General features: G+C 42.5%; 1 protein-coding gene across 1 annotated transcript; it reads right to left on the bottom strand.

The window, feature by feature from the left end:
* Nucleotides 1-2,011: 2,011 nt before the first annotated feature.
* On the bottom strand, nt 2,012-14,402 carry LRRC32 (leucine rich repeat containing 32). Its single transcript, XM_015620410.2, has 3 exons — nt 13,973-14,402; nt 10,212-10,302; nt 2,012-5,655 (listed from the first exon to the last, which is right to left on the bottom strand). Exons 2-3 carry the CDS (start codon nt 10,296-10,298, stop codon nt 3,715-3,717), a joined length of 2,028 nt encoding a protein of 675 aa, XP_015475896.1. The 5' UTR covers nt 10,299-10,302; nt 13,973-14,402; the 3' UTR covers nt 2,012-3,714.
* Between the last annotated feature and the right edge of the window lie 11,778 nt (nt 14,403-26,180).

The raw sequence follows: 26,180 nt of genomic DNA, 5'->3' as shown, positions 1-26,180 counted from the left end.
AGCACAGGCTGTTCTAATTTAGGTTAAACAAAGCTAATCCTGAAATTATCTATTTCTGAAACTAGCCTTGTGTGTCTGTGCCTTTGCACATGTGTGCACAAACAGAATAGGTAATTGTTTATGGAAAATAACATGGCTAGAGGATACCTTGCCTGGTTTTCTTTCTTATAGAGATACAGGGGATCCAAGTTGCTGTCTCAGTTTTCTCCTCCCCAGGGTTCTGAATTACATGGGGATTAGATAAAATAGGAGAGCAAATGCTTTGGGCTCCCAAAATATTAGGAGGCACTTACTGTGTTGTGTACTGACCTGCTGTGGCTGCTTTAGGGCTGGGTACAGCCCCTGCAGGGCAGTCTGTAGCCAGAGGCCCTGGTACTCTGTCAGGGTACAGAATATTCTGCAGGGAAAAAAGGGTACTCTGGAGAAAAAAGGCCAGTACTTCTGGAAACTGAGACTTATTTTCCACAGATGGCTAACATGAGCCATGATTTGCTGAGCATTTAGGGACTCTCTCTGTTTCTATTTTTTCTAGCATTCCTAATGTTTCCAGTACTTATATTTACCTGATGCCAGGCACATTTAGTTTAGATGTCATGTAGAAATTCTTTACTCAGAGGGTGGTGAAACACTGGAGCAGGCTGCCCCATTCCTGTAAGTGTTCAAGACCAGGTTACAAGTCTGTTGCAAGGACTTTATGAAAAAGCAGTAAATGAGGGTGTAAATTCTTGCCTGCAAAATTCCAGTCAAAACAGACTGTATCATGCCTATTATCCTGGTGTCAGCTGGGACAGGGTTAATTTTCTTCTTCATTAAACCGTGCCATTAATTAGGAAAATGGAGCTGACTGGTGGCAAGATGTGTAATGTCTGAGTAATGTCAACGTTTGATGCAGGAGCATGGCTTGGCATTTGGGCTTCTTGAAGACACAGCAACAGACAGGAGAGGCAAGAGCTGGGGCTATCAGCTACAGTCCCCCTATTTTGATGCATAATATCATGCAGGGCTCATATTTCTCCCTGTTTTTCTTCTCTGCTATTTTATTCATGGGTTTTTTTCCCCCTCTTGTTCCTCACCCCATCCAAAATAATAGAATTGGCTGGAGCAGGGTTGTGTCACTTCTTGGTTGATCACACTGCTAACAGAAAAATCCAAACAAGCCGTGCTGCATTTTACTCCTGAGGCTTATTCTTGAGAAAACTGTTTTTGCTCCTGGGGAAGTCAATGCAAATCTAATTAGTCCCAGATGTTTAGTAGTAACAACCACTTCCTTTTGGGAGAGCTAAACAAAAGCAGTGTGAAAACTAGAAATTAAACAGGTTTGACTCTGTCATCAGGTTATTAACTAATTCCAGCCATGCTGGTCAAGTTAATACTGGCTCTGAGAAGGAGATTGTCACGCTTGACACAAAAGCCATAAACTCAGTGTGTGGCAGATTAACCTGTGTCTGGGCACACAGCTCAGCTTGCCTTCACACCAAGGGAAAAGCTCAGCACCTTCAACATCGACTTCCAGATAGCTCCTGGGATTGCTGCTTGTGCAATCTGCTAGACTGGAGACTAAAGACTGGACTTTACATCCCTACTTGAATAAAGGCTTGAGCTGATGGTGGGCTCAAGCACGAGCTTTTGTAGATGTTAGATCAGGCCCCATTGCTGCTGAGGGTTTGTGCAAATTTGCAGAATTAGGGAATCACAGAATGGTTTTGGCTGGAAAGGACTTGCAAGACAGTCTAGTTCCACCTCCATTGTTATGGGCAGGGACACCTTCTGCTAGACCAGGTTGCTCAAGACACTACCTAACCTGGCCTTGGACACTTCCAGGATGGGTCACCCACAAATGCTCTGAAAAACCTATTCCAAATTTTTGCCTGCATCTTCAGTAGATCCTCTTGGTCTCCATAGCACTCTAAGATATGGAACAGCTGTCCCTTCTTCAGGACCAGGAGGTAGAGGTCTAAGGTGGAGTCTGAACACCACAGGAAAAACAGGAAGGCTTTTCTTTTCATCTGTGGAGCATTTCAAACTGGCGATTTAATATATTCACAACCCTGTGCATTTTACAAAATTCAAATATGTTTTTATTATACAAAATTCCACAGTGAAATCCACCAGCCAGTTTCTTACGTAGCTGCTTTAGAAATAGAATTATACACTTTTTTGTAGTGTGTTAATTTTTTCATTCACTAGCTTGAAGAAACAGAAATGAAGCAGCAATTTGAGTTATTTACCTGGACAGGTTTTGGTTTGACCTCTGTTTCTGTTATATGCCTTAATGTACAGTTCGTGGCATTAACAGAAGACCTGATATAGATCCTTTTGAAGCCATTGCACTCCATTAGCAGGTCAGGCTCCCACTGCTGGTGAGCTTTTATTCACTTCAAAAGGGTGAATTTTGTGTCAGGGTACAAAACAAAATACATGTCAGTGTCAACTTTCAGCAACGTAGCATGTTAGCTGTGTTAAACCCATCACAGAATGAGGATCTGCATAACTTTTCTTACAGCACATCCTCTAGACTGTAATGTCTTTGTAGAGTGACACAGTGAACATCTGATCTGAACAATGGCACACAACTGGGTTTCCTGTGTATCATTTCACAATGGTATCTTTTTACAGTCTAATTTTCCATGACCTTTAAAAAGAGATATATTATTCTTCTGTATTGAAATTCAACTGTATGCAGTGAACTTCCCTCAGTTTTGCTTAGAAACGTAAGCATTTCAGTCCAATTCTAGCTGGCTGAAATTCACTCTCCAAGATTCTTCTTTTGCAAAGTGTTCACCCCAGAGATTAATTTATTCACATTATACCCGGTTAAATATGTATTGCACGTGAGAGGCCAATTTCTCCTCTTTTAGTTAAACTGTGGGCCTGTGACCTGAGCAGATCTGGTAACACATCAGCAGCTGTCTCATGCTTGAGATTTCTTTTGCATCCCTCGTGGGTACTAAGTGCCAGAACTAATTGATCTCATCTACCTCTCATGTCTTGCCCCAGTGACTGGAGCAACATCCCAATAAATGAAAGGAGATATCCAAAGAGGTTCCTACCACATGGTCTTTGGTTTCCATGGTCAGCTGTCTGAATAGTAGACAGGAGCACAATGGACACTACCTATAATTTGGTTTTATTTTTATTTTTTTTTTTAGCTAAATTCTCATTGTTTTGGAACTCAAGGGGAATTTGCAACCAACTTCACCGAGTGAAGATTGTGTTTTGACCCACTCTGGCATATCTTTGTATAATTTCAGTTTAAGAAGGGTTAGGAGCTAACCAGCTAGGTAAAAGCAAAGCTCAGACCAAATCAAAACATCTTGTGGAGGCACATTATTTTGAGAAAGGATTTCCTAATTGGCTGATGCCATCATCTGAGCTTAGTGAAAAGTCTCAGATCTCAAGACCTTAGAGGCCTCTTTCTTTTGAGCTGGTTTAAATTACACATCTCTCAAAACAACAGCAGAACTTTACAGTGGCCTTTTCTAACACTGTGTAATCTTTTAAGCAGATCTGCATGTGAATGAAGCAAGTGCAAAACGGAGCAAATTCTCCTTCCAGTCCCTCCAACCCAGGCCACTACAGTGGTGCAGTTCAGGGACACCTCAAAACCATCTTAAAATCCACAGTTAAAACTCAAAGGTGAGATTTTTATCCTTCATTCCTACACAGTGCCAGGGTAGCACCTGATTTCTTCAGTTTTCAAGGCATTTTGTGTTCCTATGCTTTAAATTGATGGTTGAAGTTTTGCCTTCGGAAGCAAAAAAATGAACCCACACCAATGATGATCACAGATAAAACTAGTACAAATGTTAATATAATGAGGATGTTGATTTTCTTCAGATCCTCTTTTTCACAGTCTTCTGGTCTAATGTTCCCAATGTGCATTTCTTCCCAATACCCGAAGCTCTGAACGTACTGGCACGTTAAGTGCTCCACGTTGGGGATCTGGACGTTTTTGTTCTGGATCATTGATGAAAGCCAGATGTTTCCACAGCAGTTGAGTGGGTTCCCAGTAAGATACAAGTTTTTAAGTGAATTTTCTAATGCTAAAATATTGCTGTCCTGTAACGTACTGAACCTATTGTTCCGTAGATCTAGAACTTCCAGTGGAGAGTCACTACTCCACTTAGGCAGCCAGTTCAGCTGATTTTCAGAGAGGTTTAAATGCTTAAGGTGACTAAAACAAGGCAAGTCAATATTTAAATCTATCAGGCTATTGCCATGTAAATGCAAGTATTCCAGAGACTTTTCCAGTCCTGCTAGTGCTTTAAGTTCTATTTTCAGTCCAGGGTTCATGGAGAGATCCAAGACAAGCAGTGGGGTCTTGTAGAAGGTGTGTGCTGGTAAGATGTTCAGCATGTTGTCTGCTAGGTACAAGTACTGGAGAGCAGGAGAATTAACAAATGACACACAGCCACTTTCCTCTCCAGCAAGTCTTTGCTTAGCTAATCCTGAGTACATGCTGCAAAGGCTGATATTATTGCTCTGTAGGTTAAGAAGTCTGAGGCTAGGAAGACTGGAAAAGATGTCGAATTGCAGGGTCTGAAGGTTGTTGTTTTGAATATGAAACTCCCTCAAATTTGACAAGGCATCAGCATCAAGGAGAAGGCTCTGCAGAGCATTGTAGCTCAAGTCAAGGACAGTTAGGGAGATCAGTGTGCTGTCATAATTTACTGCAAATGCCTGAAGACAGTTTTTGCTGAGATTAAGGGTGTGAAGGGACAACATTGACTCAAAGAACCCATCTGGAATGGATTTAATTTCATTATAACTTAAGTCTAAATATACAAGTTGGGATAAATAAAGAGAACTTGTATTTTTACTTTGCTTCTGATCAAGAAGATGAAAAGAAGCATCTAGCCATTCATCATCCATGTAGTCCATTTTATTATATGGGGATTCAGCAGTGAGCTGGATTAAATTATTTGATAAATTCAGAGTTACCAGCTTATTTACCTGAGGGAAGACTGGGAAGTGAAGCAATTTATTTTCACTAAGATCCAGATATCTTAAACTATATTCATCATTTGACTTTGTGATGCTGAAGGTCTCAATGCTATTCCTGCTAAGGTCAAGTATCTCCAACTGCCTGAGGTTGAAATCAGAGATGCAAGTAATTGAATTTGTGGAGAGATTGAGTTTGGAAAGGTTTGCTAGAGTCTCAAAAGCACCTTCTTCTATTTCCATGATGATATTTCTCTGAAGATCTATCTCCACAAGACTGGGGGATCCCTGAAACATCTTGTGTGATATCACTACAATACTGTTGTCTGCCAAGGAAAGATACTGCAGTGTTGGAGCTTGATTAATGAAATACTCAGCCATCCCGTTGTACAGATTGTTGTGGGACAAGTCCATTGTTTCCACCTTGGGCAAAAGTCCAATCCCATCTGTCCCATTCTGAGCAAGCTCATGTAAATGATTATTGGCCAAATTTATTTCCAGCAAACTCGTCATGTGTGCAAACACTCCAGACGTAATGAAGCTTATCTGGTTGAAGCTTAAATCCAAATACTGGAGCGAAGTGTAAAATGATAATGGCATTTCAGGGATGTTTTGAATCATATTTCCAGACAGATCTATTTTGTTTACATTCAGATGGAGCTCGTGAGGGATTCGGTGGAGGTCTTTGTTGTGGCAAAATGCCTGTGAGTTTGCCTGCCAGAAAAAGAGAGAAAAGGGGCTGTCACTTGACAAATTAAAAACATTTTTGCATGATATATATAATGAAATAACATTCAAGATCCGGGCAGAATCTCCTCCTTAAACACTGATCCCACCACTTTGTCTGAGCAGTCAGACTGCAAGAGCAACAATCCTAACACTTCTCTGCAGATAACATCACTCTTTTTGTTTTAAAGGCATCTCTGACTTACAACAGTAGAGTTTTATCTGTGTATGATACCTACGGAATCCTCTCCTTTTGTACCTTTCTCCTGGACTCTTTTTAACAGTCCCAGGTAAAAGAGTTTTGCCCCTTTTACATTGCAATCAAGCACCATTTCTTCACTTTCCTTCTGATGTTTAATTTTCTCACTTTTACATCTGTGTTAGATTTTTTTAACTCAACTTGCAAGAGTAAGCAGTACTTGAAAAAGTACATTGACAGTATGGGTTCAAAAGCCAGGAGGTGGAAGATTAATAAGGATTCTACATCACAAAACCTGTCTCTCCTTCATAATCACACCCTCAGATATTAGATCGTGCTTTCCTTTAGCCATGGCTTAGTTTAGTAATGCACCTTTATACAAAATGGGTCATTCAATGACTGAAATATTTCTGATGTAAATCCCCAAACTCTTCCTGCTTTTACTATCCATGTTTATCCTTTTGCTAAGGTAACAATTCCCTTCTTCTTGCATGGGGGTGCGCCTTGTGAAACTGCTCTGACAAAACACACATGACATAACATGGAAAAGAAAAATTCTGTAAAGCCAGCACTTGAGAGAGAAAAAAACTGTGAAGTGCAGTGAGGGTCACACTTTTTCAGGCCAATTCTCAACAGCAGAGAGAGAAAAAAAAAAAAAGCCAAAATCAAATCCATCTTCCAGAAGCAAGTCTGTTTAATTGCAGCTAGGATTGAGTCTGTGTCCAGGACAAATTTGGAGTGTGTGCTTATAACGGAGATTTGGAACATGAACATGATCATCCTTACGTAAAGATCAAACTATATTTTTTTAATAAGGAGAACATACAGCAGTGTGAGGAAATGGAATATGAAAGACTTGGGCGGCATTTAATTTACTGGAGGAAAACTCTTTGTCATGAATGTATTTGGTTGTCTGGAGCATATATTATTTGTAGAAAGATCAGAAAGGAAATAAATAAAAAGAAAAAAAATCTGTTTAATCTTAATTTTTGTAGAGAAACAGGATCCCGATTTCATGACACAAAGTTTTTCAGATAGTAAAGAAACATTAAAAGTAAAAAATATTAAAACCCATCTGTTTCATGTGAACTTTGAGGTGAATGTAGTGGTACATCTGCCTTGAAGAAGTGTGGCACTAGTCAGTCTTTTGTGAAACTCTTTTGCATAATCTAAATTTTGGAGACCACACAAAAATGTGTCAGAGAAGTACCAGTGCTCATCCAAACTCCAGATATAGTCAGACTGCTCCACAGTCCTTCCTGTAATATATCTTTCCCAAAGATCCCAAGTAAACTGACTACAAAAACCTGAAACCCTTTTTCCCCACCTCCAATTCACTTAAATCTCCCCCAGCTAAAAATATTACGGAGAAAGAAGGAATTTTTCTGCCCTCTCCCTGAAATTATTTCTTTCCTGCCAAGCCATCGTAGGATTCCTCATTTTGAGCTACAATATGCCTAGAATTGGGCTTAGCTCCAAGGCATTAAAAGGATGCCTTTTAAAAGGCTTAAAGCAGAATCCAGAAGGGTGAAAAAATCCGGAGTGAAAAAGTAGCAGGTACTTTGCAGCCTAAGGCAGATGCCAGGTTTCTTCAGACACTCTGAGCCAAATCTCAACAAGTGTAGAGCCCCCTTCACTCCTTCTGTGAGAAAGTTCTATCCAGCTCCTGTCAATGCCAGCCAGCCTGTTTTCACTGAAGTCAATGGGCAAGAGGTCAGTCCCAGATCACCAAGTATATTGCAGGATTTGGCTTTTAATCTGCATTCATGGAACTGTCCTGGGGGTAAAAGGGACAGATAAAATCTATACTTCCCACTGTCTGCCATTTTCTCCTATAATAGTTCCCCTCCCATATTTTATTTTTAAAACCATAATTCTTTTTCACTTGATAGTCACCATATTTTTTCTGCACCTTCTTTACTCCCCTGAGGCCCAAACTGCATGAATTTCATCCTCATCAGGAATGGGAAGAAAAGATAAAGCACATCTCATTGGGATAGATCATCTCTTTGGTGTATCTCCCCTTCTCCCACCTCTTAGCCCAATGCATGGGCAGCCTGAGAATGGAAAAGAGAGTTTTGCCAGTCTCATGTTCTGACTTCATCTTTTCTGCTAGTGCTGCCATCAGTTTATTTCAAGTCCATTGTCAAGAAATACTGCAGGGTGAGGGGAATTTGTTCCCTTCATTATCTGGTCCCATTTGTGTGCTGGCAAAAAAACGACCCAACAGCTCAAAAGCTGAGCATCATTTGTATTCTTCAGTTCTTCACTGCTCAGCGTTGGGAGGAAGTTGTCATCCATGTTCTTAAGAGCCCTACAAGAAAAGCAGCTGGATCCAGGCCTTCACTCACATTTTCCTTTCAACTCATGAACATTTGAACCAAAGAAATTGGACTGCACTTGTGTGGTGTCCATGGCCATTCCTAGAACATCTGCCCAGGTGGAGTTTCAGATACAGAATCAAACCTCAGCAGTTTGCTCAGGTACCCCACATCAGCTGACCTGTGATAACTGGTCGTGCACATGTTCTTGCACCACCTCAACCCAAGATAAGACAGAATTTCCTAAAATCCCTTCCCTTCTGTAAATTATTTCAGAGCTTATCCTTTGCCAGCAAACATGAATTAGCAGAAACATCTTTCTTTGGGAGGTAGAACATGATCTACTTGAAGCCTCGCCTGTCCTTGGAAGGCAACATGACTTAGGAAGAGCCTCCTGACATTTAAACTGTGCATTGTCTTGCAAACAAGTAGATATGCCATAACTTGTATAATCAGTGCAGCTCACTCCAGTGTCAAGGGTCTGGTAGGAATTGCTTACTTCCTAAAATCTCTCCTAGAATTCTTGTTCAATGACAGGAGCACTAGTGGTGAATCAGAGATGGGCACAAGTTTCTGACTCATGCCTCTTCCAGGAGACTTGAGATGAAAGTATTAAATTTTGAGCCGTTGCTGTTTTAAAGGTGTCAGCACAGGGAAAGTACCATGTGAAACACTGAGACTGTGATGAAAAATAGCAATGCAGGACTTCAATGAACCCAGCAGCTAATCCAGTAGCTCCTTCTTTCTTTAAGCAGTGTTTGTATTTACATGCACCCTTCGTTGGAGTAAACATCCAGTGAAGGAAGATGATCAGCATCGACATCTGCAGTGCTGAGCTGTTCATTTATTTGAGATGAGCGTCGCAGCCTTTGACTGCAGCTTTCTGTCAGAGCTAAATTTATCTCAGTTAGCTGCTTAGAGCCTTGGGTCATTGGCTTGATGGAACCAGTTTACGGTGGAGTGGTTGAAACAAGCACATGTTTATTTCTCCGCAGTCAGCTGGGTCTGCGACCCATCCAAAGACTGTGATGGGACAAATCTGCTTGGATTACTGTGTGTGTCTTTCCCAGCCTTCACTTGACTGTGATACATGGGGCCCAAGCTTCATCAGTCTTCCATCTCCAGACAATGAACTGAGCTATTCAGTCACTTTCCCAAGATTGTTCTGTATAAACTGGGTTTTAGTTTCTTTAGAATTCAGGAAGTGCAACAACACAGCAGGTGGGAAGGAATGCAGCGAGTCCCATAAGGGAGTTGTGTACAGCCAGTAAATAGGGTTTTTTTTTCCTATTTTGGAAATTCTTGAAGATTTGTGATAAGCAGCTTCAATATTCAGGGAAAAAAAAGGGTATTTTTAAAAACTTGTTACAGTCAGAAACACTTTGATAGGGAAGGGAGAAAACTCAGGTCTGAATAACATTCATAATAGTGTACTTGGTGCTTGCAAAAATCCAAGGAGAAAATTTTGTACAAGAGCAAGAGGCTTTGCCACTTCTTTTTCGTCCAGCAGAAGTCAGGTGCAACTTCCCTGGCAGCAAGGCTGTGTCAGGGCAGAGGAGGTCAGTCTCCCTGCTATTACAAAAGGGCTGGTATAGATATATTTCACAGAAGATTCTCTATTTAAAGCACAAAGAACTTAGGCCTGATAGAAAGGAGTTGATTTTAGGTCTAAGCCTTTTCTCTGTCTCAGTCCCAGAACCCCTCTATGGTCTTAAGGAAATCAGGTCAAATTTTTTTTAACCAGCTCCCCTTTAGAAAAAAAAAAAACCCTGAGATAATGACCCTTCTTCCCCCCTCACCCCTCCTCCACCCCTCTTATGTGCTATCACTACAAAAAGGACATAGTCTGAGAAGTGCCCGCTACCCATCCCCTAACCCTGCAAATCCCACCTCTGCCACCACAGAAAGGCTGGTCCTGGGGGATTTCCCTTCTCAGAGACTATGGCTGTTTGCACAGTGCCTGTACAAGGCTGTCCCAGCCTCACTGCAGATCCCAAAGGGCCTGAGCAGGAATCCCTCCTTACCATTTCACAGGATGTCCCCTCTATGGGCTGATAGTTACAGGCTCCTGTGTTCACCACTGCCAGCAAGAAGATGATGTTCAGTTTCATGGTTCTGAAGGTAAAAGCAATTATAGTTAGATTTCAAATGGGACACAGAGGTCAACACATGTGAAAGCCAGCACCAGATCATCATCTAATATAGAGATGGACGCAAGCAGTGCAATAAATGAACTCATCTCTGAGCATACTACACTTCTGACCTACCTTTGTAGCTTTGTGTTCTTTTGAGCCTGGTGGGAAAAGGAGGATGCAAGGCATTTAATGGGTTTGTGTGGTTCCAGATGCTGCCTAGATGATGTCCAGGCCACCCAATGAAGTCCAGATGCTCATGCTGGGTAGTGTATCTGGCATCATAGAGAAAGAGCTCTCAAATGGAAATGGTTTATGTCGCCCTGAAAATTAAGCCTTCTGATCTTGTCTTTCATCTTTCCCAGGAAAGTAACTGTAAACTTAGATGTTTATGCATTCCTTCTAAGAAATATCTTTTGATGGACGTTTCTCATGACCAGTGTGATTGGGAAGGTGGTAACTTAATTATCCAATCCCTGGTCATTGTCAAGAATCTATAAATACCGGAGTCAGAAAAATAAAGTGTTTTTTCTTTCCCATCATACCATTGAGACGTGTCTGTCTGAATCATTCTGTGTCTTTTAGCAACGGGTTTATGTTTAGATACAACAAATTAAGATGAGGATATTAGCCACAACAGGGCACCACCCTGATAGACATTCTTCTGTCATGCAGAACATGATTTCAGACGGCTTGTGAGTTCAAGTTTGTATCTATTACTTTGTGCTGCCCTCTAGGGCAGAAGCAGCTGTCTAATTGCTGATTTTCTCCCTGTCTCCTGCTAACGAAGTACTGCTGCTGGGAAATCCACCTTTACACAGGTTTTCCCATTGCTTTCTCCCAGAGCCACGTGCCTGAACTGTTGGAAAGCAAATTTCCTGTGGTTGAATTAATATGCCAAAGAGCTGGGCTCTTAACACTTCATTTGCTTCACAATGCACCCTGAAATGAGAGGCATAAATCACAGAATCATGGAGTCACAGAAAGGTTTGGGTTGGAAGGGATCTTGAAGATCCTCTGGCTCCAGCCCCTCTGCTGTGGTTAGGGACACCTTCCTGCAGACCAGATTGCTGGTCTAGCCATGAAAATGCTATGCCAAGACAATGGGGGAGGGCATGATTAGGTGCTATGGATAGAAAAATCCATGTTAAGCTCTCAAGAGAGCAGTCCATCAGTGAGATTACCACAACCCTGGAAAAGTTCCCCTTGACTGGGCTCTTGTCATACTCATTTTGACCATCTTCCCTCAAGCAGGTTGTGTCTTGAGCTCCCCTTGTCTGGAGCTGGCTGCAGTGCTGATTTTGGCATTCTTCCTGGACACAAGCTCTCTATCTGCAAACCCCTTGGGGTGAGCAGGGAACCTGAGTGAAGCTGGGGACTTCTGTGGTGTCCAGAAGTTTAAATTCCTTTCAGATGCTCTGTGTTTAGAGTTTGCCCTGTCAGCAGCATGTAACAGTACTTGCAAAGCACAGACACTTTTGCAAGAAAAACCTCAAACATTTGAGGCCTCCATGAGTTAAAATATAGAAATTTAAAGATGGGGTATTTTGATTTAATTTAGAGATGGTCTACTAATATCATGCCTGTAATGAAGAGCAACAAGTGACCTAGATGACTGTAGCTTCACATTTCCTTCACATGGAAGTTCAGAGCACTTTGGGAAGTTTAGATTTGCAAGGCTAAAAATAGCAGACATTTTGTTGGTTGTGTTTTTTAAAAACCCAGCTCAGTTCCTCAGGCTGTTTTAGCAAGGGACCAAGCAGTTGTGCCAGGTGAACTGTGAAGAAGAGCCTGGACAGAAACAAATGCCAAACCAGGAGGGAAGGGCATGCACTGATTCTGCTGCTCAGGACTTTGCTTCATTAAAATCACAGCCAAGTCAAGATTGCATACCAAAATAAGGATTCCTACATCTCCTCTAACCCCAACATGGCTTTTCTCCTGTCTTTTGACGCTGTTGCCTTCCTTGTTTCTCACTCTGTCTTCTCTCTACTTGCACCTGTAGTCAGGTGTTTAGACAACAGAATTTCCCCACCAGAAATGAACATTTTCAATTAATTGGATACATGGGTTTTAGCCAGATTCCCTATGTTATTCACTTTTTTTTTATTATTTTTTTTTTAACCTACTCCTCTCTACAGGAAAGGAAAAGGGAATAAAATGACAATTGCATGAAATTCACCAGGCTGGAGACTTGCTGAGCAAGGGGATGAGTGAAGGGACAGTAGGAGAAGGGAAAATGAAAACACTTATATCAGCAGAAAGTGATTTGCAGATTAAACTATCTGACCATGAAAACAAACTATCTCCCTGGAAAACACAGTTCCTGGGAAAACTCAAATTCAGAAACTAAAACATAATAATTTCCCATATAATTTTAGTGCAGCAAAAGAGAGAAAAACAGGCTTTTAATTCAGCAGTTTGTTTTAGTTGACAGTGGAATCAGTGCCTGGGAAAAGATCTATTCAATTTGTGTGATCCAACAGGAGGAAAAATGAGGTGAGGATAGTTATTTCTGATAGATCTGATTGCATGATACTGACACCCGCCCTTGAATCCATCCATCATTATGTTAGTAAAAAGTAAAGCACTGACACAATCACTGAAATGGAAATATCTGCTTTATAAAGAGGTTACTTATTGTAAATGTTTATCACTGAAAATTAAAGGATTTTAGCATTTTAGAGTAATAAGTTGATTTTAAAGTTGAAATTATTACATCTTAGTAAAAAAACCCCACAGACATATTTCTGCTGTTGTGGAAAACCTAAATTTTAATGCTATTTAAGGAAACATATCTGCACTTTAATCAAAAATACTTCTATCAAAATACAACCAGGTTTGGCTATATAAATTTATCTGTGACTTTTAAATAAGTAAGGATTTTCTAAAACTTTATCAGTTCCAAACACTGTCTAAGTGTTAATTCCCGTGGTAACAATCCAGATGCAGCAAAACCCTCTCAGTAAGTCATTGTTCACCCAAGGTGACATTCAAGCTGTCAGGATCTTAAGAGTAGCACAATAATGCTGCCATCTCACACCTCGTGCTCCAAGAGGGAGAGCTCAATGACAGTGCTGATAGTAAGAAGAGCAGAGGAGCCAAACAGCCTTTTTTCCCGTTTTACCCGGGGGCTGTGTGATTTGCCCAAGGCTGTGTTAAGATTCGGGGAGCTGGGCAAGTGGCATTTAATCAGTGTACAAGGCTGATCTCTGCAGCGCTCCTGGTTCAGAGCACTATAATGCAGCAATTCCACGAACAGGCTGAAGTCCTGTAAAGAAAGAAAAAATACCCAGACACCAGTCCCCGTCTTTCACTACTGCAAACACAGAGAATAACAACAAACCTGGAGTGTGACAACTGCATTGTTGTGAACTAATCGGTGCCTCCTTAACACAAGGGATCTGACTCGCTGCAGTGCAAGTCCCTGATGGGTTAAATATACAGCTGTGTGGATAGAGCCATCTACACAGTGTGTTTAGCCAGTTCCTCAGCCTATCCATAAACACGGGATATTTTATTTATACACTACCTTCCTCGTCCGTGTTACTTTTAAAGGCTGCAGCTCTAAGTCGGCAGAGCCCCCCATCTCTCCTGCAGTCAAAAGCTCAACTTTCCAGCATGCTCCCAGGTTCGCATGCATCTCCACATACCTGCTCTGTGGCTGGAGGAGAAGGAGGAGCAGGAATCACCTCTGCTTGCAGCCTTCTGTCTCACAGATTCTCCCAGCAGCTTTTCCACGGCAAGTCGAGGAAGAGTTTCCTTAGGGAAGTCGTACCTCTATTGCATGCCAGCTGACTAAAACTCTGTGAGCTCCGAGAGAAGTTTGAAGTCACAGGGAAAAAAAATGCTCCCCATAGACTGGTCCGTGAATTCATTCCTTTGCAGTCACGATCTCTTATGTATTCCCAGGCTCCCACAAGCATGTGAATACATACCTCCGTAATTGTTTTAAAATGTGTGTGTCCTCTGCGCTTCTCTTTATTTTCCATTTCGTCCATTCAGTCTTGGCTAATTTCCTGCAGTTTCTCAGCTGGTAATTATGCTCCTCTCATATTGACACATGAAACAGTCTGTAAATTCCACAAAAAGATCCCCTCTGCAGGCTCTGCAGACACGTGCTTGTCTCTGAAGTCATCCCCGCCTGTCCCACAGCTGTCAGCTTGCAGATTCCCAGGGGATGGAGTGCATCAGGGGCACCGAGCTAGTTGCAAACCCAAAACTCCAAGTCCACACAGAGTGGGATGCATAGGAAAAGGTTATATGGGAGGGAAGCTTTGCAGTAGGAACAACACATATGTTTGGATTCCCAACAGCTCAGTTGTGTCTCTGTGGCACAGCAGTGAGATGACCAAACACACCCTTGGGGGAAACGATAAATTCAATTTAATGCTTGAATGGGAAATAATGTAAATGCCTTCCAGAAAGGGCAGTGGGATGGATTTTTCCTTCTTTCCCTTGATGTGAAGATCTCTTTTATTTCAGAAGCAGTGCACTTGTGCAAACCGGTGGGGTACCTGTGCATTGCATTGTTGTCTTTTTCTGCTTAGACGAGCCCTGGTACCAGGGCAGGGGTGCATTGGCCCCTACATGATAGTTTGCAGCAGTGCAAACCTCTGAGAGAGTTTGGCCAGCTCCTCAGTGGGTGTCTCAGGATCAAACTGAGTGTTGGGTTCACCAGCCAAGGCGCAGCCCTGCCTGGGCCGCTCTACCAGGGAGCTCCTGCAAGCGTCAGAGACCAAAGCAAGCATCCCAGGGACCACTGCAGGTCTTCTTCCCTGGGTGCATAAAGAGTATCTCAATTGGGTCACCTCCTGCCTGGAGGAGAGTTTTGCCTTCAGAATTGTGTGTTTTCCCCTCTTTGCACTGACATCTGCCATTATGAATGAGGATTTTTGATGGGCCAAAATAAAAAAGGAGGTTACTGATTCCTTCTACTGGACAGCATAAATTCTGTCCAACTTCCCTGGATTTGTTTGTTAAAATCAGATAAAACCCATATCCTTTAGCACCATGTGCCAAACAGCTTTGTGGATTCTGCTAAACATATGCTGGCTCCAGGGTTAGCTCCTCTGTGACAGGTTACTGCTCATTCTCCTTAGTACACCAGCTCCTGACAAGATTACTTCACATCTGCACCTTACTGCAGTATTCAAGATGAAAATTTCTACAGATGTGAAAGATGTGGTTTGTTAAATGTTGCAATGAGTACATTTTGCACCTGTTACTGCAATAAGAATGTAACAAGGATAATAAATTTTAAAGCAAAGTGTACATTATGGCAAAGAAGTAAACAATAGCAATAAATGTTCTTAATGATATCATGTATGATAATGAACATGTATAGCTGTACATGCATATATTTTAAAGGTCAAGTGATTTAACAATTAGTAGGAAAACTATTTCTCATTGACTTGTCTTGGCAACAGAAGCAGATCAGGAGGAGTTTGTTTGTGTACAGCAGTTCCAAAACCTTATTGAGGACCTCAGAATAGCACCTATATGGGACATAGGTAGTCCAAAAAATACAACACAATATCAAGGAGTGAGCATGTGGTCTGAAAACCCCAATGACCCTGTGCTCTGCCTAAAGTAGGAGTCCACTCTGGCTCTATCTTGTGGCACTGTGCCTCATGACTATGGTGGTGCTATTTGGTTTGGCATCAACTCCACACTGATGTGTTGATGTCCATCTCCCACCCAAGCTGCACCTCCCCTCATGTTCCATGTTCTTTCGTTTGTCTGGGGCTGACAGAGGGAGGTCACCAAGGAGATATTGTCTCCCCTCCTGTAATCACACCAGGGCAGCCTGTTGGCCAACTCGACATTGCAGTAGCCAAGCCTGGAGAACAGCTGCATTTGTGCTGCTCAGAGATGTGGGGCCAGTTGTATTATCCAGGTGGTGCATGGCTAGCTGAAGGAAAATGGCCTGTCACAGAAAGGATAGGGAGCCTCCTGACGATGAGTTTCAGGCTTATATGGAAGAAGAAGAAATTATTCATGCAGAAGCTGCTCTTGTTAGATGTCTATCTCTGGTGTGTGGGCTGCAGAAACTTGGGTCACCCAGTGGTTGGTGCCCAGTGACACCTGAGTGCTGTTGCTTCTCCAGTTCCATCTCTCCCAGTACAGGTGTCTCTCCCAGGGAGTAATCCCTGCCTGGATCCATACAGACCTATCCCTTCTCTAGAGCAAGCTGTCTATTTCCTGGCGTGTAGCACTCAGGTATCTGACTCTAGATAGTTCCCCTACAGCCCTGAATTTGTTGTTTCACTGCTAGCTTTCTTTGAGAAAACCTTGAATATTGTGAATATTGAATATTGACAGTGTCCAAATCTGCTGTGGAATAGTGTGGGAGGACTGTGTGGAGCAGAAGCAATCAAACCTGATGCAGGTCCTGAAGGAAACCACAGAACTACACTCAGCTTGGAGGGAACAAGCTGGTTTTGTGGGAAAGGGTGCCCTTGGGAGAGCTAACCCTCAGTGGGACTGACTCTGGGGAGCTGGCTTATCTGACAGCATCGATGCACCAAAGCATACCCCATGGAAGAACCTGAGGATGTGAGGAGGAACACCACACCCTGAAAACTTGCCACCAAAAACTCATTACAAGCACCAGTCCTGTGATAATGTCTGCTGGTATCTGCCATGCACAGATCCTACACGCCTCCATACTCAGGCAGCAGGATGTGGCAAAGCCCACATGAAAATAAAAAGCCAGAGGTCAGTTCTGGTCACACAAAATCAACCCTGGGCCCTCTCCTTCCCTTCCTACTGTCACAGGATTCCCACTCTTCAATGGGAGAGGGGAACAGGCTTGGTTGGAGGGACTGGCATGGAGACAAGCAGTAGTGTATGAACAGAAAGAAAAGTTCCTGGCTATCGAGATGCTCCAAGATATCACTGCCAGTATAAGCATCATTATCTTGAGCTGACGTAAGCCCAGTTACTTTTTTAGAAATTACACTAAAAAATATCCTAAAAACCCCAAACAAAACAGCCAGGAAGAGAACTGGCTGGTTTTAGTAACTTGCAAAAGATTAGAAGTTGATCATGTGCTTACCTCACAGTTAAAATAAGTTGTATCTTATCAACAAGATATCCGTCTTTAATTATAAATTACATTTTCCCAGCCTAAACAAAGTTTGATATTTATGCTCCATTTCCTCTGGGTCTGATTATAGCCTCTTCTTTTTTTAAAAAATGCATAAGGAACAATGGTTCAAGAGCTTTGCTCTAGCCACTCTTTTTCTGTTTCTGCTGCTGTCGTTGAGGGAAGTTTGTTGCTGGGATGATGCTTCACGCACGGGTGCTGATACAGGTAGTGAGCTGAAAAGTGACATTGTTCTGGTCACCAGGTCAGCTGTGATTCCTGTCCCATCTCAGCCCTCATCTCATGGTGCCTGCAGTTCTCAGGAATGCTGATTTTAAATCAAAGATGAAGTTGCTCTTGGCATTTCCCCAGACTAGATTTGTGTCAGTCCCCTTTGGTACCGACCATAACCTTCCTCAGGTCCACATGGCAGGGTAAAAATGCATATCCAGTTCCCATGGGACACCCCACACTCAGCAAACCAGATGTGGCCAGCTATGAAGGAGTTAGCTGCAGCCATGTTACAATGCAGTGATTTAAGGGGTGCACAAAGTCCTGGCTCATCTGATTACTCTTGGGTGCCAGGGTCCTCAAACACTGCTTGAAGCCTAGGCAGACAGTAACAGAAAATCGAGCAAGAAAGCAAAACGCACATCACAGTGCAAAAAAGCATTAATGGAACCCTTGAGAGATGTTGTACCTCACCTGGAGTGACAGATATGGTGGAGACTCCCAGCACAAGCAGGAATTGCCACAGGATGGGGTGACTTGGGTGATAAGGGTCTTCTGCAGAGTTTTCAGAGAGATGATAACACAAATAACTTGGGGACAAAACAATGCCTGATGGGGAGGCTCCTGGAGGGAGCTCTTACAGGGAGGCAGTAAGAGTAAAAAGAGAGGAAAACCATGTGGGAAAAACTCCCAGACAAGTAAACAGATATGACAGGAACTGCAGAGTCTCATAATTTTTTTTTTGGGGGGTAGTGTCAAAATTGTGCAAATGGACTTTGTGTTTGTATTATGGAGGACCTAAACAATCTCCAGGTTACTCTGGCTTTATTTTCCAAAGCCTGTGGTCCTCAGACATGCACCATCCTGCAATGAGACTTTGAGCTATGGCTTGCAAGAAAAGTCAATAGGTGAACAACTCAAGAAGCGAGAAATAAGGGAGAAACTTTCTGCCTTGCACTTGCCCTGCTCCCATGGTTGAAGGAAGCCTGCATTTTACCCTGACTTTTGAAGTGTCTCTGGGTTTTTCCTGCCCTCTGCTTACTTCTCCAGGGACATCTTCTAGCCTGTGCTTGAAACATCCCAAAGCTTTATCAACAGGTTCAGGGAACTGTACTGCATGTGATAAGTCTGATTTATCTTGAAATGCAAACCAAACAAGATTGATGTGGTTTCTCTTGCAAATATTTTCTATATCTCTGCTCTAGCACTGAAATAGCAGAAGGATCAATGAATCAGGTGGCGTGGAACAAGCTGAAGAACAGTTTGCTCTGCCTTCTGTGCTAATGGGCTAAAGATCATGTTTATCTCTGAATCTCCTGCTTAATTTAAAGTGTGCAATAGCATCCATTCCTCCTCCTTCTTTTCTTTTGATTGGTGGAATGAAGAAAGTTGGTCTCTCTCCCCAGCATTTTCAGTCCCTAGTATTGAATCAGACTAATAAAAATTACTCTTATTTATCAACCACAATTTAAATAATGAATTTTCCCTTTTGTTGTCCCTTCTTTCCATCTCTTTACCTTGTTTTCTGTGGATAGGTGGTGTTTTACTGCAGTGAAGCAATAGTGAATGGATTACTGGCATTATAGCTATAAAGCCTTGGCTCTGGTCATGATACAGGTAATTTTCAGCTCTTGCAGAAAAGCATTTCACAACAGTTGGTAGAGAGTATGATCTACACTGTGTTTTTCTCCTCCTAGATTTCTTTTTTAGGCAAATGATGGGGAAAAAAAAGGTCAGAATCATAGAGAGAGAAGAAATGAGTTAGAAATGCTCTATTTTTGTCATGTTCCCTAAACCCTTTGATCCTTCCCACAGCCCCCTGATCCATCACTACGTCATCACTTACTGAAATCATGGGGGTTTTTTATAGCCCACAGTGGGATTCTGGGTTATTTCCAAAATGTCTTTGCTTACTAGTCTTTTTTTAAAAAAAAATTATTAAGAAAAAGTATTGAAATCCTTACTTAATTCCTTCAGGGTCCTTGCTGAGCTGCAACCATACATCATCAGACTTCACTGTGTGAAGTGTTTAGGTGGAACATACTGATGGAGGAGAAGCTCAGTCTATTGAGCCCTCTGAACCAAATGATGAAGCAAGGGATACATTGGAAGATACAGGGGGATAGTGAAGTTGTTTCAGTGGAGATAGAAAGAGGACATAAGGCAATAATCTGAAGGAAAAAAATCTTGCTCATCTATCTGTTTGATTTTTCAAAACACTGTAAGCATAATTTGCTTCTGGGCTTCTCCTTCCAAATTTCAGAACAGGGGTGCACCTCAGATAAAACTTTGAATCCAGTGTATGCGCTAAATTTCCAGAAAGTTTAGTGCCTTGAATGGTGAAATACAGGGAAAAAAGAAGCACAATTATGCTCAAACATGTATCACCTGCATCCTGCCAAGCCCAGGTTGTAGTGGTGATACTATTGAAGAACTGAGTAAACTCCTGGTCTCCTTTTTCTCATAAAAATTTGTAACTCCAGAATAATGTCATAGGTGAAAAAGATGAGATACATTTGATCAAATGTAGACAGCTCTAAGGCTGGGACCTATCAAATGAGCCACTGATCTTAATATCCTCCACAGCTCAGAGAGGGAAATGAAAGCCTGTCTTGCTCATGATTCATCTAATTGTCCAGCAGATGAGTCACCTCCACAAGCTCTGACTTTCTCTTGTGAAGATGAAGGGACTGGTGCGTGACTACTGCAGACATAGATTCAGAATTAAGGGAAATGAATCCCTCTTGTCATCAGGAAACAGAAAATTGGTTTATTCTGATGGTTGTGAGTGTACATCCTGCCAGTGTAAGTCCCAGCTTTCCAGCCCAGGCTGGACATAGCAATCCCTTAAAATACTTTCCAGGTTTCCTTGAGTGAAGCCACTTGGGGATGGTATTACAGGACGTGCTGCAAACATTGTAAGTGGTTCTGCCATTCTGTTGTTCTTTTGAGGGTCTGACATCCATCATCCCATTTAGCAAAGCCCTGAAAAGGGCTCCTGTCCTGAAGGGCCTCTGTACCTCCATACATTTTCATCTCCATGTACACAATTGTAAAGATCTTTGTTATGGAATTGGGATGAAGCTTCTGGGTAAGATTTACCACCCCTTTTCCTCCCCAGGTCGAAGGCACGGGGTTTTAGACAATGGTCCTTATGGATCTCATGACCCATAGCATCTAGAACATCTGTCTGTGCCATATCATAAGCATCTTCTGGCTGGAGGTACACGCTTTTAAGGATTTGCTTTCTGGCATCAAGACTTACATATTTTTATCCTCTCCATAGCATAAGTCAAAAGAGAAGCTCTTCTTTGCTCATTGCACCTTTCCAAAAGCTCCTAGGACTCAGGGCTGTGAGAGTGGACACACTGATTCATATCAGCATTGCTAGATTTAGCTCTCAGACAAGCAAACAAAACAAAAACTACCCATCACCCTGTGAAATACGAGGTAGTTGAAAGGGTTGAGATTCAGGACAAAAACATTTTAGCAGGGCCTGTTGCGAAAGAACAAGGGATAATGGTTTTAAACTAAAAGGTGGTTGGTTTAGATAGCAGGAAGGGGTTTTTTACAATGAGGGTGGTGAAACAGTGTGGCAGGTTGCCCAGAGAGGTAGTGGATGCCCCACCCATGGAAACATTCAAGGCCAGGATGGACATCTGAGCCATCAGATGCAGTTGAATGTGTCCCCACTCATTGCAGGAGGAGCGAATTAGACGAGCTTGAATGGTCCCTTCCAACCCAAACTGCTCTATGATTCTATGATAAGAAAGTCATTGGAGATGGTCAAAGGAAGGGTTGGTATATCCTTCTTCCCACTGAGCAATTTGTTCATTGACATGTGTAGGGAAGCAGAGGACAATTAATTTTTGTATTCTCTGCCTGCCCTCTGGTGGTGAATGGATGCTGCTTAGTTGAATGAGTACAAATACATTTATATGTACACATATGTATACGTATATATACATGTAGGCACACATGCATTTACATACACAGCATAAAATGCTTACATCTGAATTGAACCTTGAATTTGAATTACAGATGTGAGAAGTAGTTACTGTCCTCATTGGCCATGCTGAAGATCTCCCTGTGATTGTGTTAAAATTCAGTTAAGTTAAAATATTTCATAATGACAATAATAGGAATTACAGTGAAATATTTTCTCCAGCTCAAGAGACCAGCAATGTCTTTTTCTCTCTATAAATAAACTCCATAGAATCTGGGTGAGCTTTACAAAATCAAGAGCAAAAGGTTTTTCCAGGACCAGTTCTTACAGCAAGTAAGGGACAGCAAAAAAAGATAACTGCTGCAGCATGGATGTTCCTTTCCCTACACAATGACAGTCTGGGATAGCAGGAGGCCACCAAGAGAATGGTGAAAACTTGGAAGACATACACTCACAGAATCACAAAATATTTGGAGTTGGAAAGGATCCACAAAGTCATTGAGTACAACGCAGGGATCAAATCTGCAGCTTAGGCATTTTTAGCACCATGCACTAACCAGCTGAGCTAATTTCAGTACTCCTTCACCCTCAGTGAGGGTTTTTTTTTTTTTGGGTTTAGCAAGGATTCAAAATGATATTTCCACTCATTTTCCCTTGTAACTTCAAAGAGCAGGAGGATTTTCCCTGCAGCCCTTCACAACCACTAGGAAACTCCAGCACCTGGGCACGCGATAGTGAGAGTAAGTGCATTCAGCACTGCAGCTTTCAGGACTCACACAAATACAGGAGGTATTGGCTGAACACAGTGTTCCAGCATTGTCTCTTTGGATAACCTACTGCAGTGGGAAGAGAAGCAAAGGTGATATTTACAATGATGGGCTTTGTCTGTGTCCAGATGGAAGTGAAACAGAAAAACTTCCCATCAACACCTTAATTCACCACTCAGTGCTTCCACAGTTGTGAAACTACAGATTTCCCCTTAGGGGAAGGGAGAACAGCCTTCAGTCCTTGGAGCCACTGAGATCTGCAGACCCTTCTGTAGGTTATTATCCTGATTACACATTTGCCATGGAATCTGTTTTGAAGCTATGCATGGGGACACTGTGTCTCTGGGTCCCTGTAGCATTAGGAAACATGGGTATGATGTCCATAGTCACAGACTCCCCAAGGATGCGGCTGCAGCCCCTCCAGATCCTTTTCTGTTGGGCAGCTTTCCAGGCACTCTTCCCCCAGCCTTTAGCACTGCCTGGAGTTGCTGCAACCAAAATTCAGGACCTAGCACTTGTCCCAGTTGAACCTCAAACAATTGACCTCAGCTCATTGATCCAGCCTGTCCAGACCCTTCCTGCCCTCCCAGCAGATCAACACTCCCACCCAGCTTGGTGTCCTTTGTGAATTTACTGAGGATTCCCTCCATGCTTTGTCCAGAACATTGATATAGATATAAAGCAGGACTGGCCACAATACCCAGCCTTGGGAAACACCACCTGTGACCAGCTGGATTTAACTCCATTCCCCACCACACTCTGGGCTTGGTCATCCAGCCTCTTTTCCACACAGAGAAGAGTACACCTGTCCAAGCCATGAGCAGGCAGTTTCTCTAGGAGAATGCTCTGGGAAACAGCATCAAATGCTTTACTGAAATCTGGATAGATAAGGCAAAGCTGGCTCTTCTCAGTACTTAGGCATTATTCCAAATATGGGGAATGATTTGGTGGAGATCTCACAGGATATGAAAATTATTGTCCCACCAGAGCTGGAAGACTCCCCATCTGAGGAGATTCTTTACTCAGCTCCTTTCCACCTGCCCACCTTCTGCTGCCTGGTTCCTCTCCACACACACACCAGTGTTGGACAGACTGTATCCATCCCAGTATGAAACACAAGGACAAAAGTACAGGCATAGAGAGAAGGTTTTCAGTCTGATCCCTCTGTAGCCTGAGAAATGAAGCTCCCTGGGTCACCCTACAGCTTGGACTGAAGTCTTGGATCCACCATGAGTATCAGGTTGTATTTGCCTTTTATCCTGACTTTGTTGCAGTCCTGACAGGACAGGTGCAGTCAGGCAGAGAAACCTTGATGACATGAATAAATGAATAAACTTTGAATCCACTTTGAATCCACTTTGAATCCATGAATAGATTTTGGCACCTTATTTGGAAAACAGCCTGCGGTTGTTCCCTCCAGTGCTTTCTATTTGCTGATGGTGTTTGGGGAGCTAAGAGTTACAGATTTGGCTGAGCAAGCAGTCACCTCCTCAGGGAGCCCACACAAGTAGGTTAAACAAAAGCTTTATTTCCACACAGTGTTGTTCTCGGGACAGAGTGCCAAGATATCCCAGACAGCTCAAAACAAGGAATGGAAAGGAATGCTGTGCTCCTGTCATGCTTTTTTATTGCAAACAGCCCTGAGTCACAAAATGTATGTTCAGAACAGAGTCTGGCCTTCCTTTAAAACCAGAAGTGTTCAGAATAAGAGTTTAGATTTTTCCTTTAAAGCAATACTGTACCAAGAGGTCGCATGCAGGGATGTGTGAGCAATTTTTTACAGCATCAGACTCCCCGTCTATGAGACAGCAGAAGAAATATTCAATAAGCCATGGTTATTAAATAAGTTAATTGCAGCACATCTGCCACCAGCTATTACTGTGTGATGTTTGGACAGTGCATTTCTTCTGGTGAGAAAAGACCTTGAGGCCGGACATTTAGCCCTGCAGTCTTTTTGCTGCCTACTCTTCCTGCCCACGTTTTTCTGACTAGTGTGGAGAAAGGTCAGTTGGTTTCCTGCAGGATTTCAATTTTTGAAATGCCTCTTTTTCATTTAAACCTAATCCAGCTTTTGAATGAAAAAAATAAAATAAAGGAGGAAATTGTATGTAGGGATTGGAGCTGAGACCTCTGCCTCCAGGGCTGCTTTGGAATCAGTGACTTCAATAGCCCAGCTGAGGTGTCTGACAAACAAATTCTGAAAACCAGGCCATTTTCCACTTGAAAACTGCAGAATGTTTTCAATTTGACAAATTTTAACAACAATAGAAAATAAAAAGGCTCCAGCACTTAATAAATGCCTTCTGTTCAAGACCAACTGGGATTACACACATGGTTTTGCAGTTTTCATCTGGGCATCAGGCCTATGTGGATATAACATCTTTTAGCATTGGTCTTTGGCTCTGGATTAGTTTTTCCTGAGCCTCTCTGTATATGTTAATGAACATGTTTCAGACACCCAGATTTGTGAAAATGAGTGTATTTACTTTCATCATCTGTTGTTTTTTTCACTGTGTCTGAAGTCCATACTATCAAGTCTGGCTCCTGGACAGCCCCAAGTGGAGAACAGAATATGGCAAAAGGAGGGTTAATTCCTTTCAATAAAGTAATTTTGCTGTGTTAGTGAAAACAGTCAATAAAAGAGAGCCACCTGATGAAATTTTCTTGACCAAACAGGTCCTGTGCAGGAAAAGATGACATTTTGCACCAAGTAATGACAAAGTGAAGGGGAAATGTCATGGGTCAGGACAGGTGTGGAGTCAGGAAGCCAAGCAGAGAATTGCATTATCAGAATTGCATCATATGACAAATTTGTGGGTGGCCCTCATAGTCCCTCCACTGGGTCCTGTGCTGTTCAGCAGAATTTAGGGATGCTCAGGGAAGGAAGGAGAACCATGGGAGGCTGACATCTGGAAATACTGTGAAGTCAGGCTTGGGAAGGACTGTGAGAAATTCTGGTGAATGAGGAAAAAGCTGGTGAATGAAATTTAATACCAACAGCTATAAAGTAATGAGCATCAGAGGAAAAGCATTATGTGCTTCTTGCACTGCACAGAACATGGATTCTGTTTCACTTGCTTCAGAGAACTCTCTCCTGTGGTCATTTTAGGAAGGCTGGAGGAGTACTCTGGTGTGGGATGAATACAGAAAAGCTCCCCTTGCTTACCTGTCTCAGTGGTTTCTGGCCTAGGAGCGGTTTGTGCTGCTGCTCACACTGCAGCTGCAGGAGACTGGAGGAGAGGATTGCAATCACCCAAGGTCTGAAAATAATCCTTAGAGCAATGGCTCTCTGCATTTTGGGAGGTCTGTTTCAACTCCATGTGTTAATCCAACCTCCCTGTGCATAAAAGTCTCTGTATCCTACAGCTGACTTAGCAATCCTTCATCAGGCTGGATTTTACCCTTAACAACTTTCTCTAACACCACCACTTCACACAGCTTCAGTTTATGTGTGATGAGCTGTAGTTTCTCTGTCTTCTCCCATGTATTCTTTTATTCTGAGCACTCTCTACAACTACTCCAAAGGAGGTTGTAACTGGCTGGGGGCCAGCCTTTTCTCCCAGATAAAAAGCAATAGGACAACAGGAAATGTTGCACTAGGAGAGGTTCAGATTGGGTATCAGGAAATGTTGCTTCATTGAAACGGCTGTCAAGCACTGGAACAGGGAAGTGGTGGAGTCACCATCCCTGGAGCTGTTTAAAAGACATGTAGATGTGGCTCTTGGGGACATGGTTCAGTGGTGGACTGGGCAGTGTTGGGTTAATGGGATTGATGACCTTAGAGGCCTTTTCCAACCTAAATGATTGTATGATATAATTCCATTATA

The sequence above is a fragment of the Parus major genome, chromosome 1 (genome assembly GCF_001522545.3).
Source record: "Parus major isolate Abel chromosome 1, Parus_major1.1, whole genome shotgun sequence".
Taxonomy (NCBI): Eukaryota; Metazoa; Chordata; class Aves; order Passeriformes; family Paridae; genus Parus; species Parus major.
The sequence above is the reverse complement of the archived record's forward strand: the minus strand, read 5'-3'. Positions and strand labels throughout refer to the sequence as shown.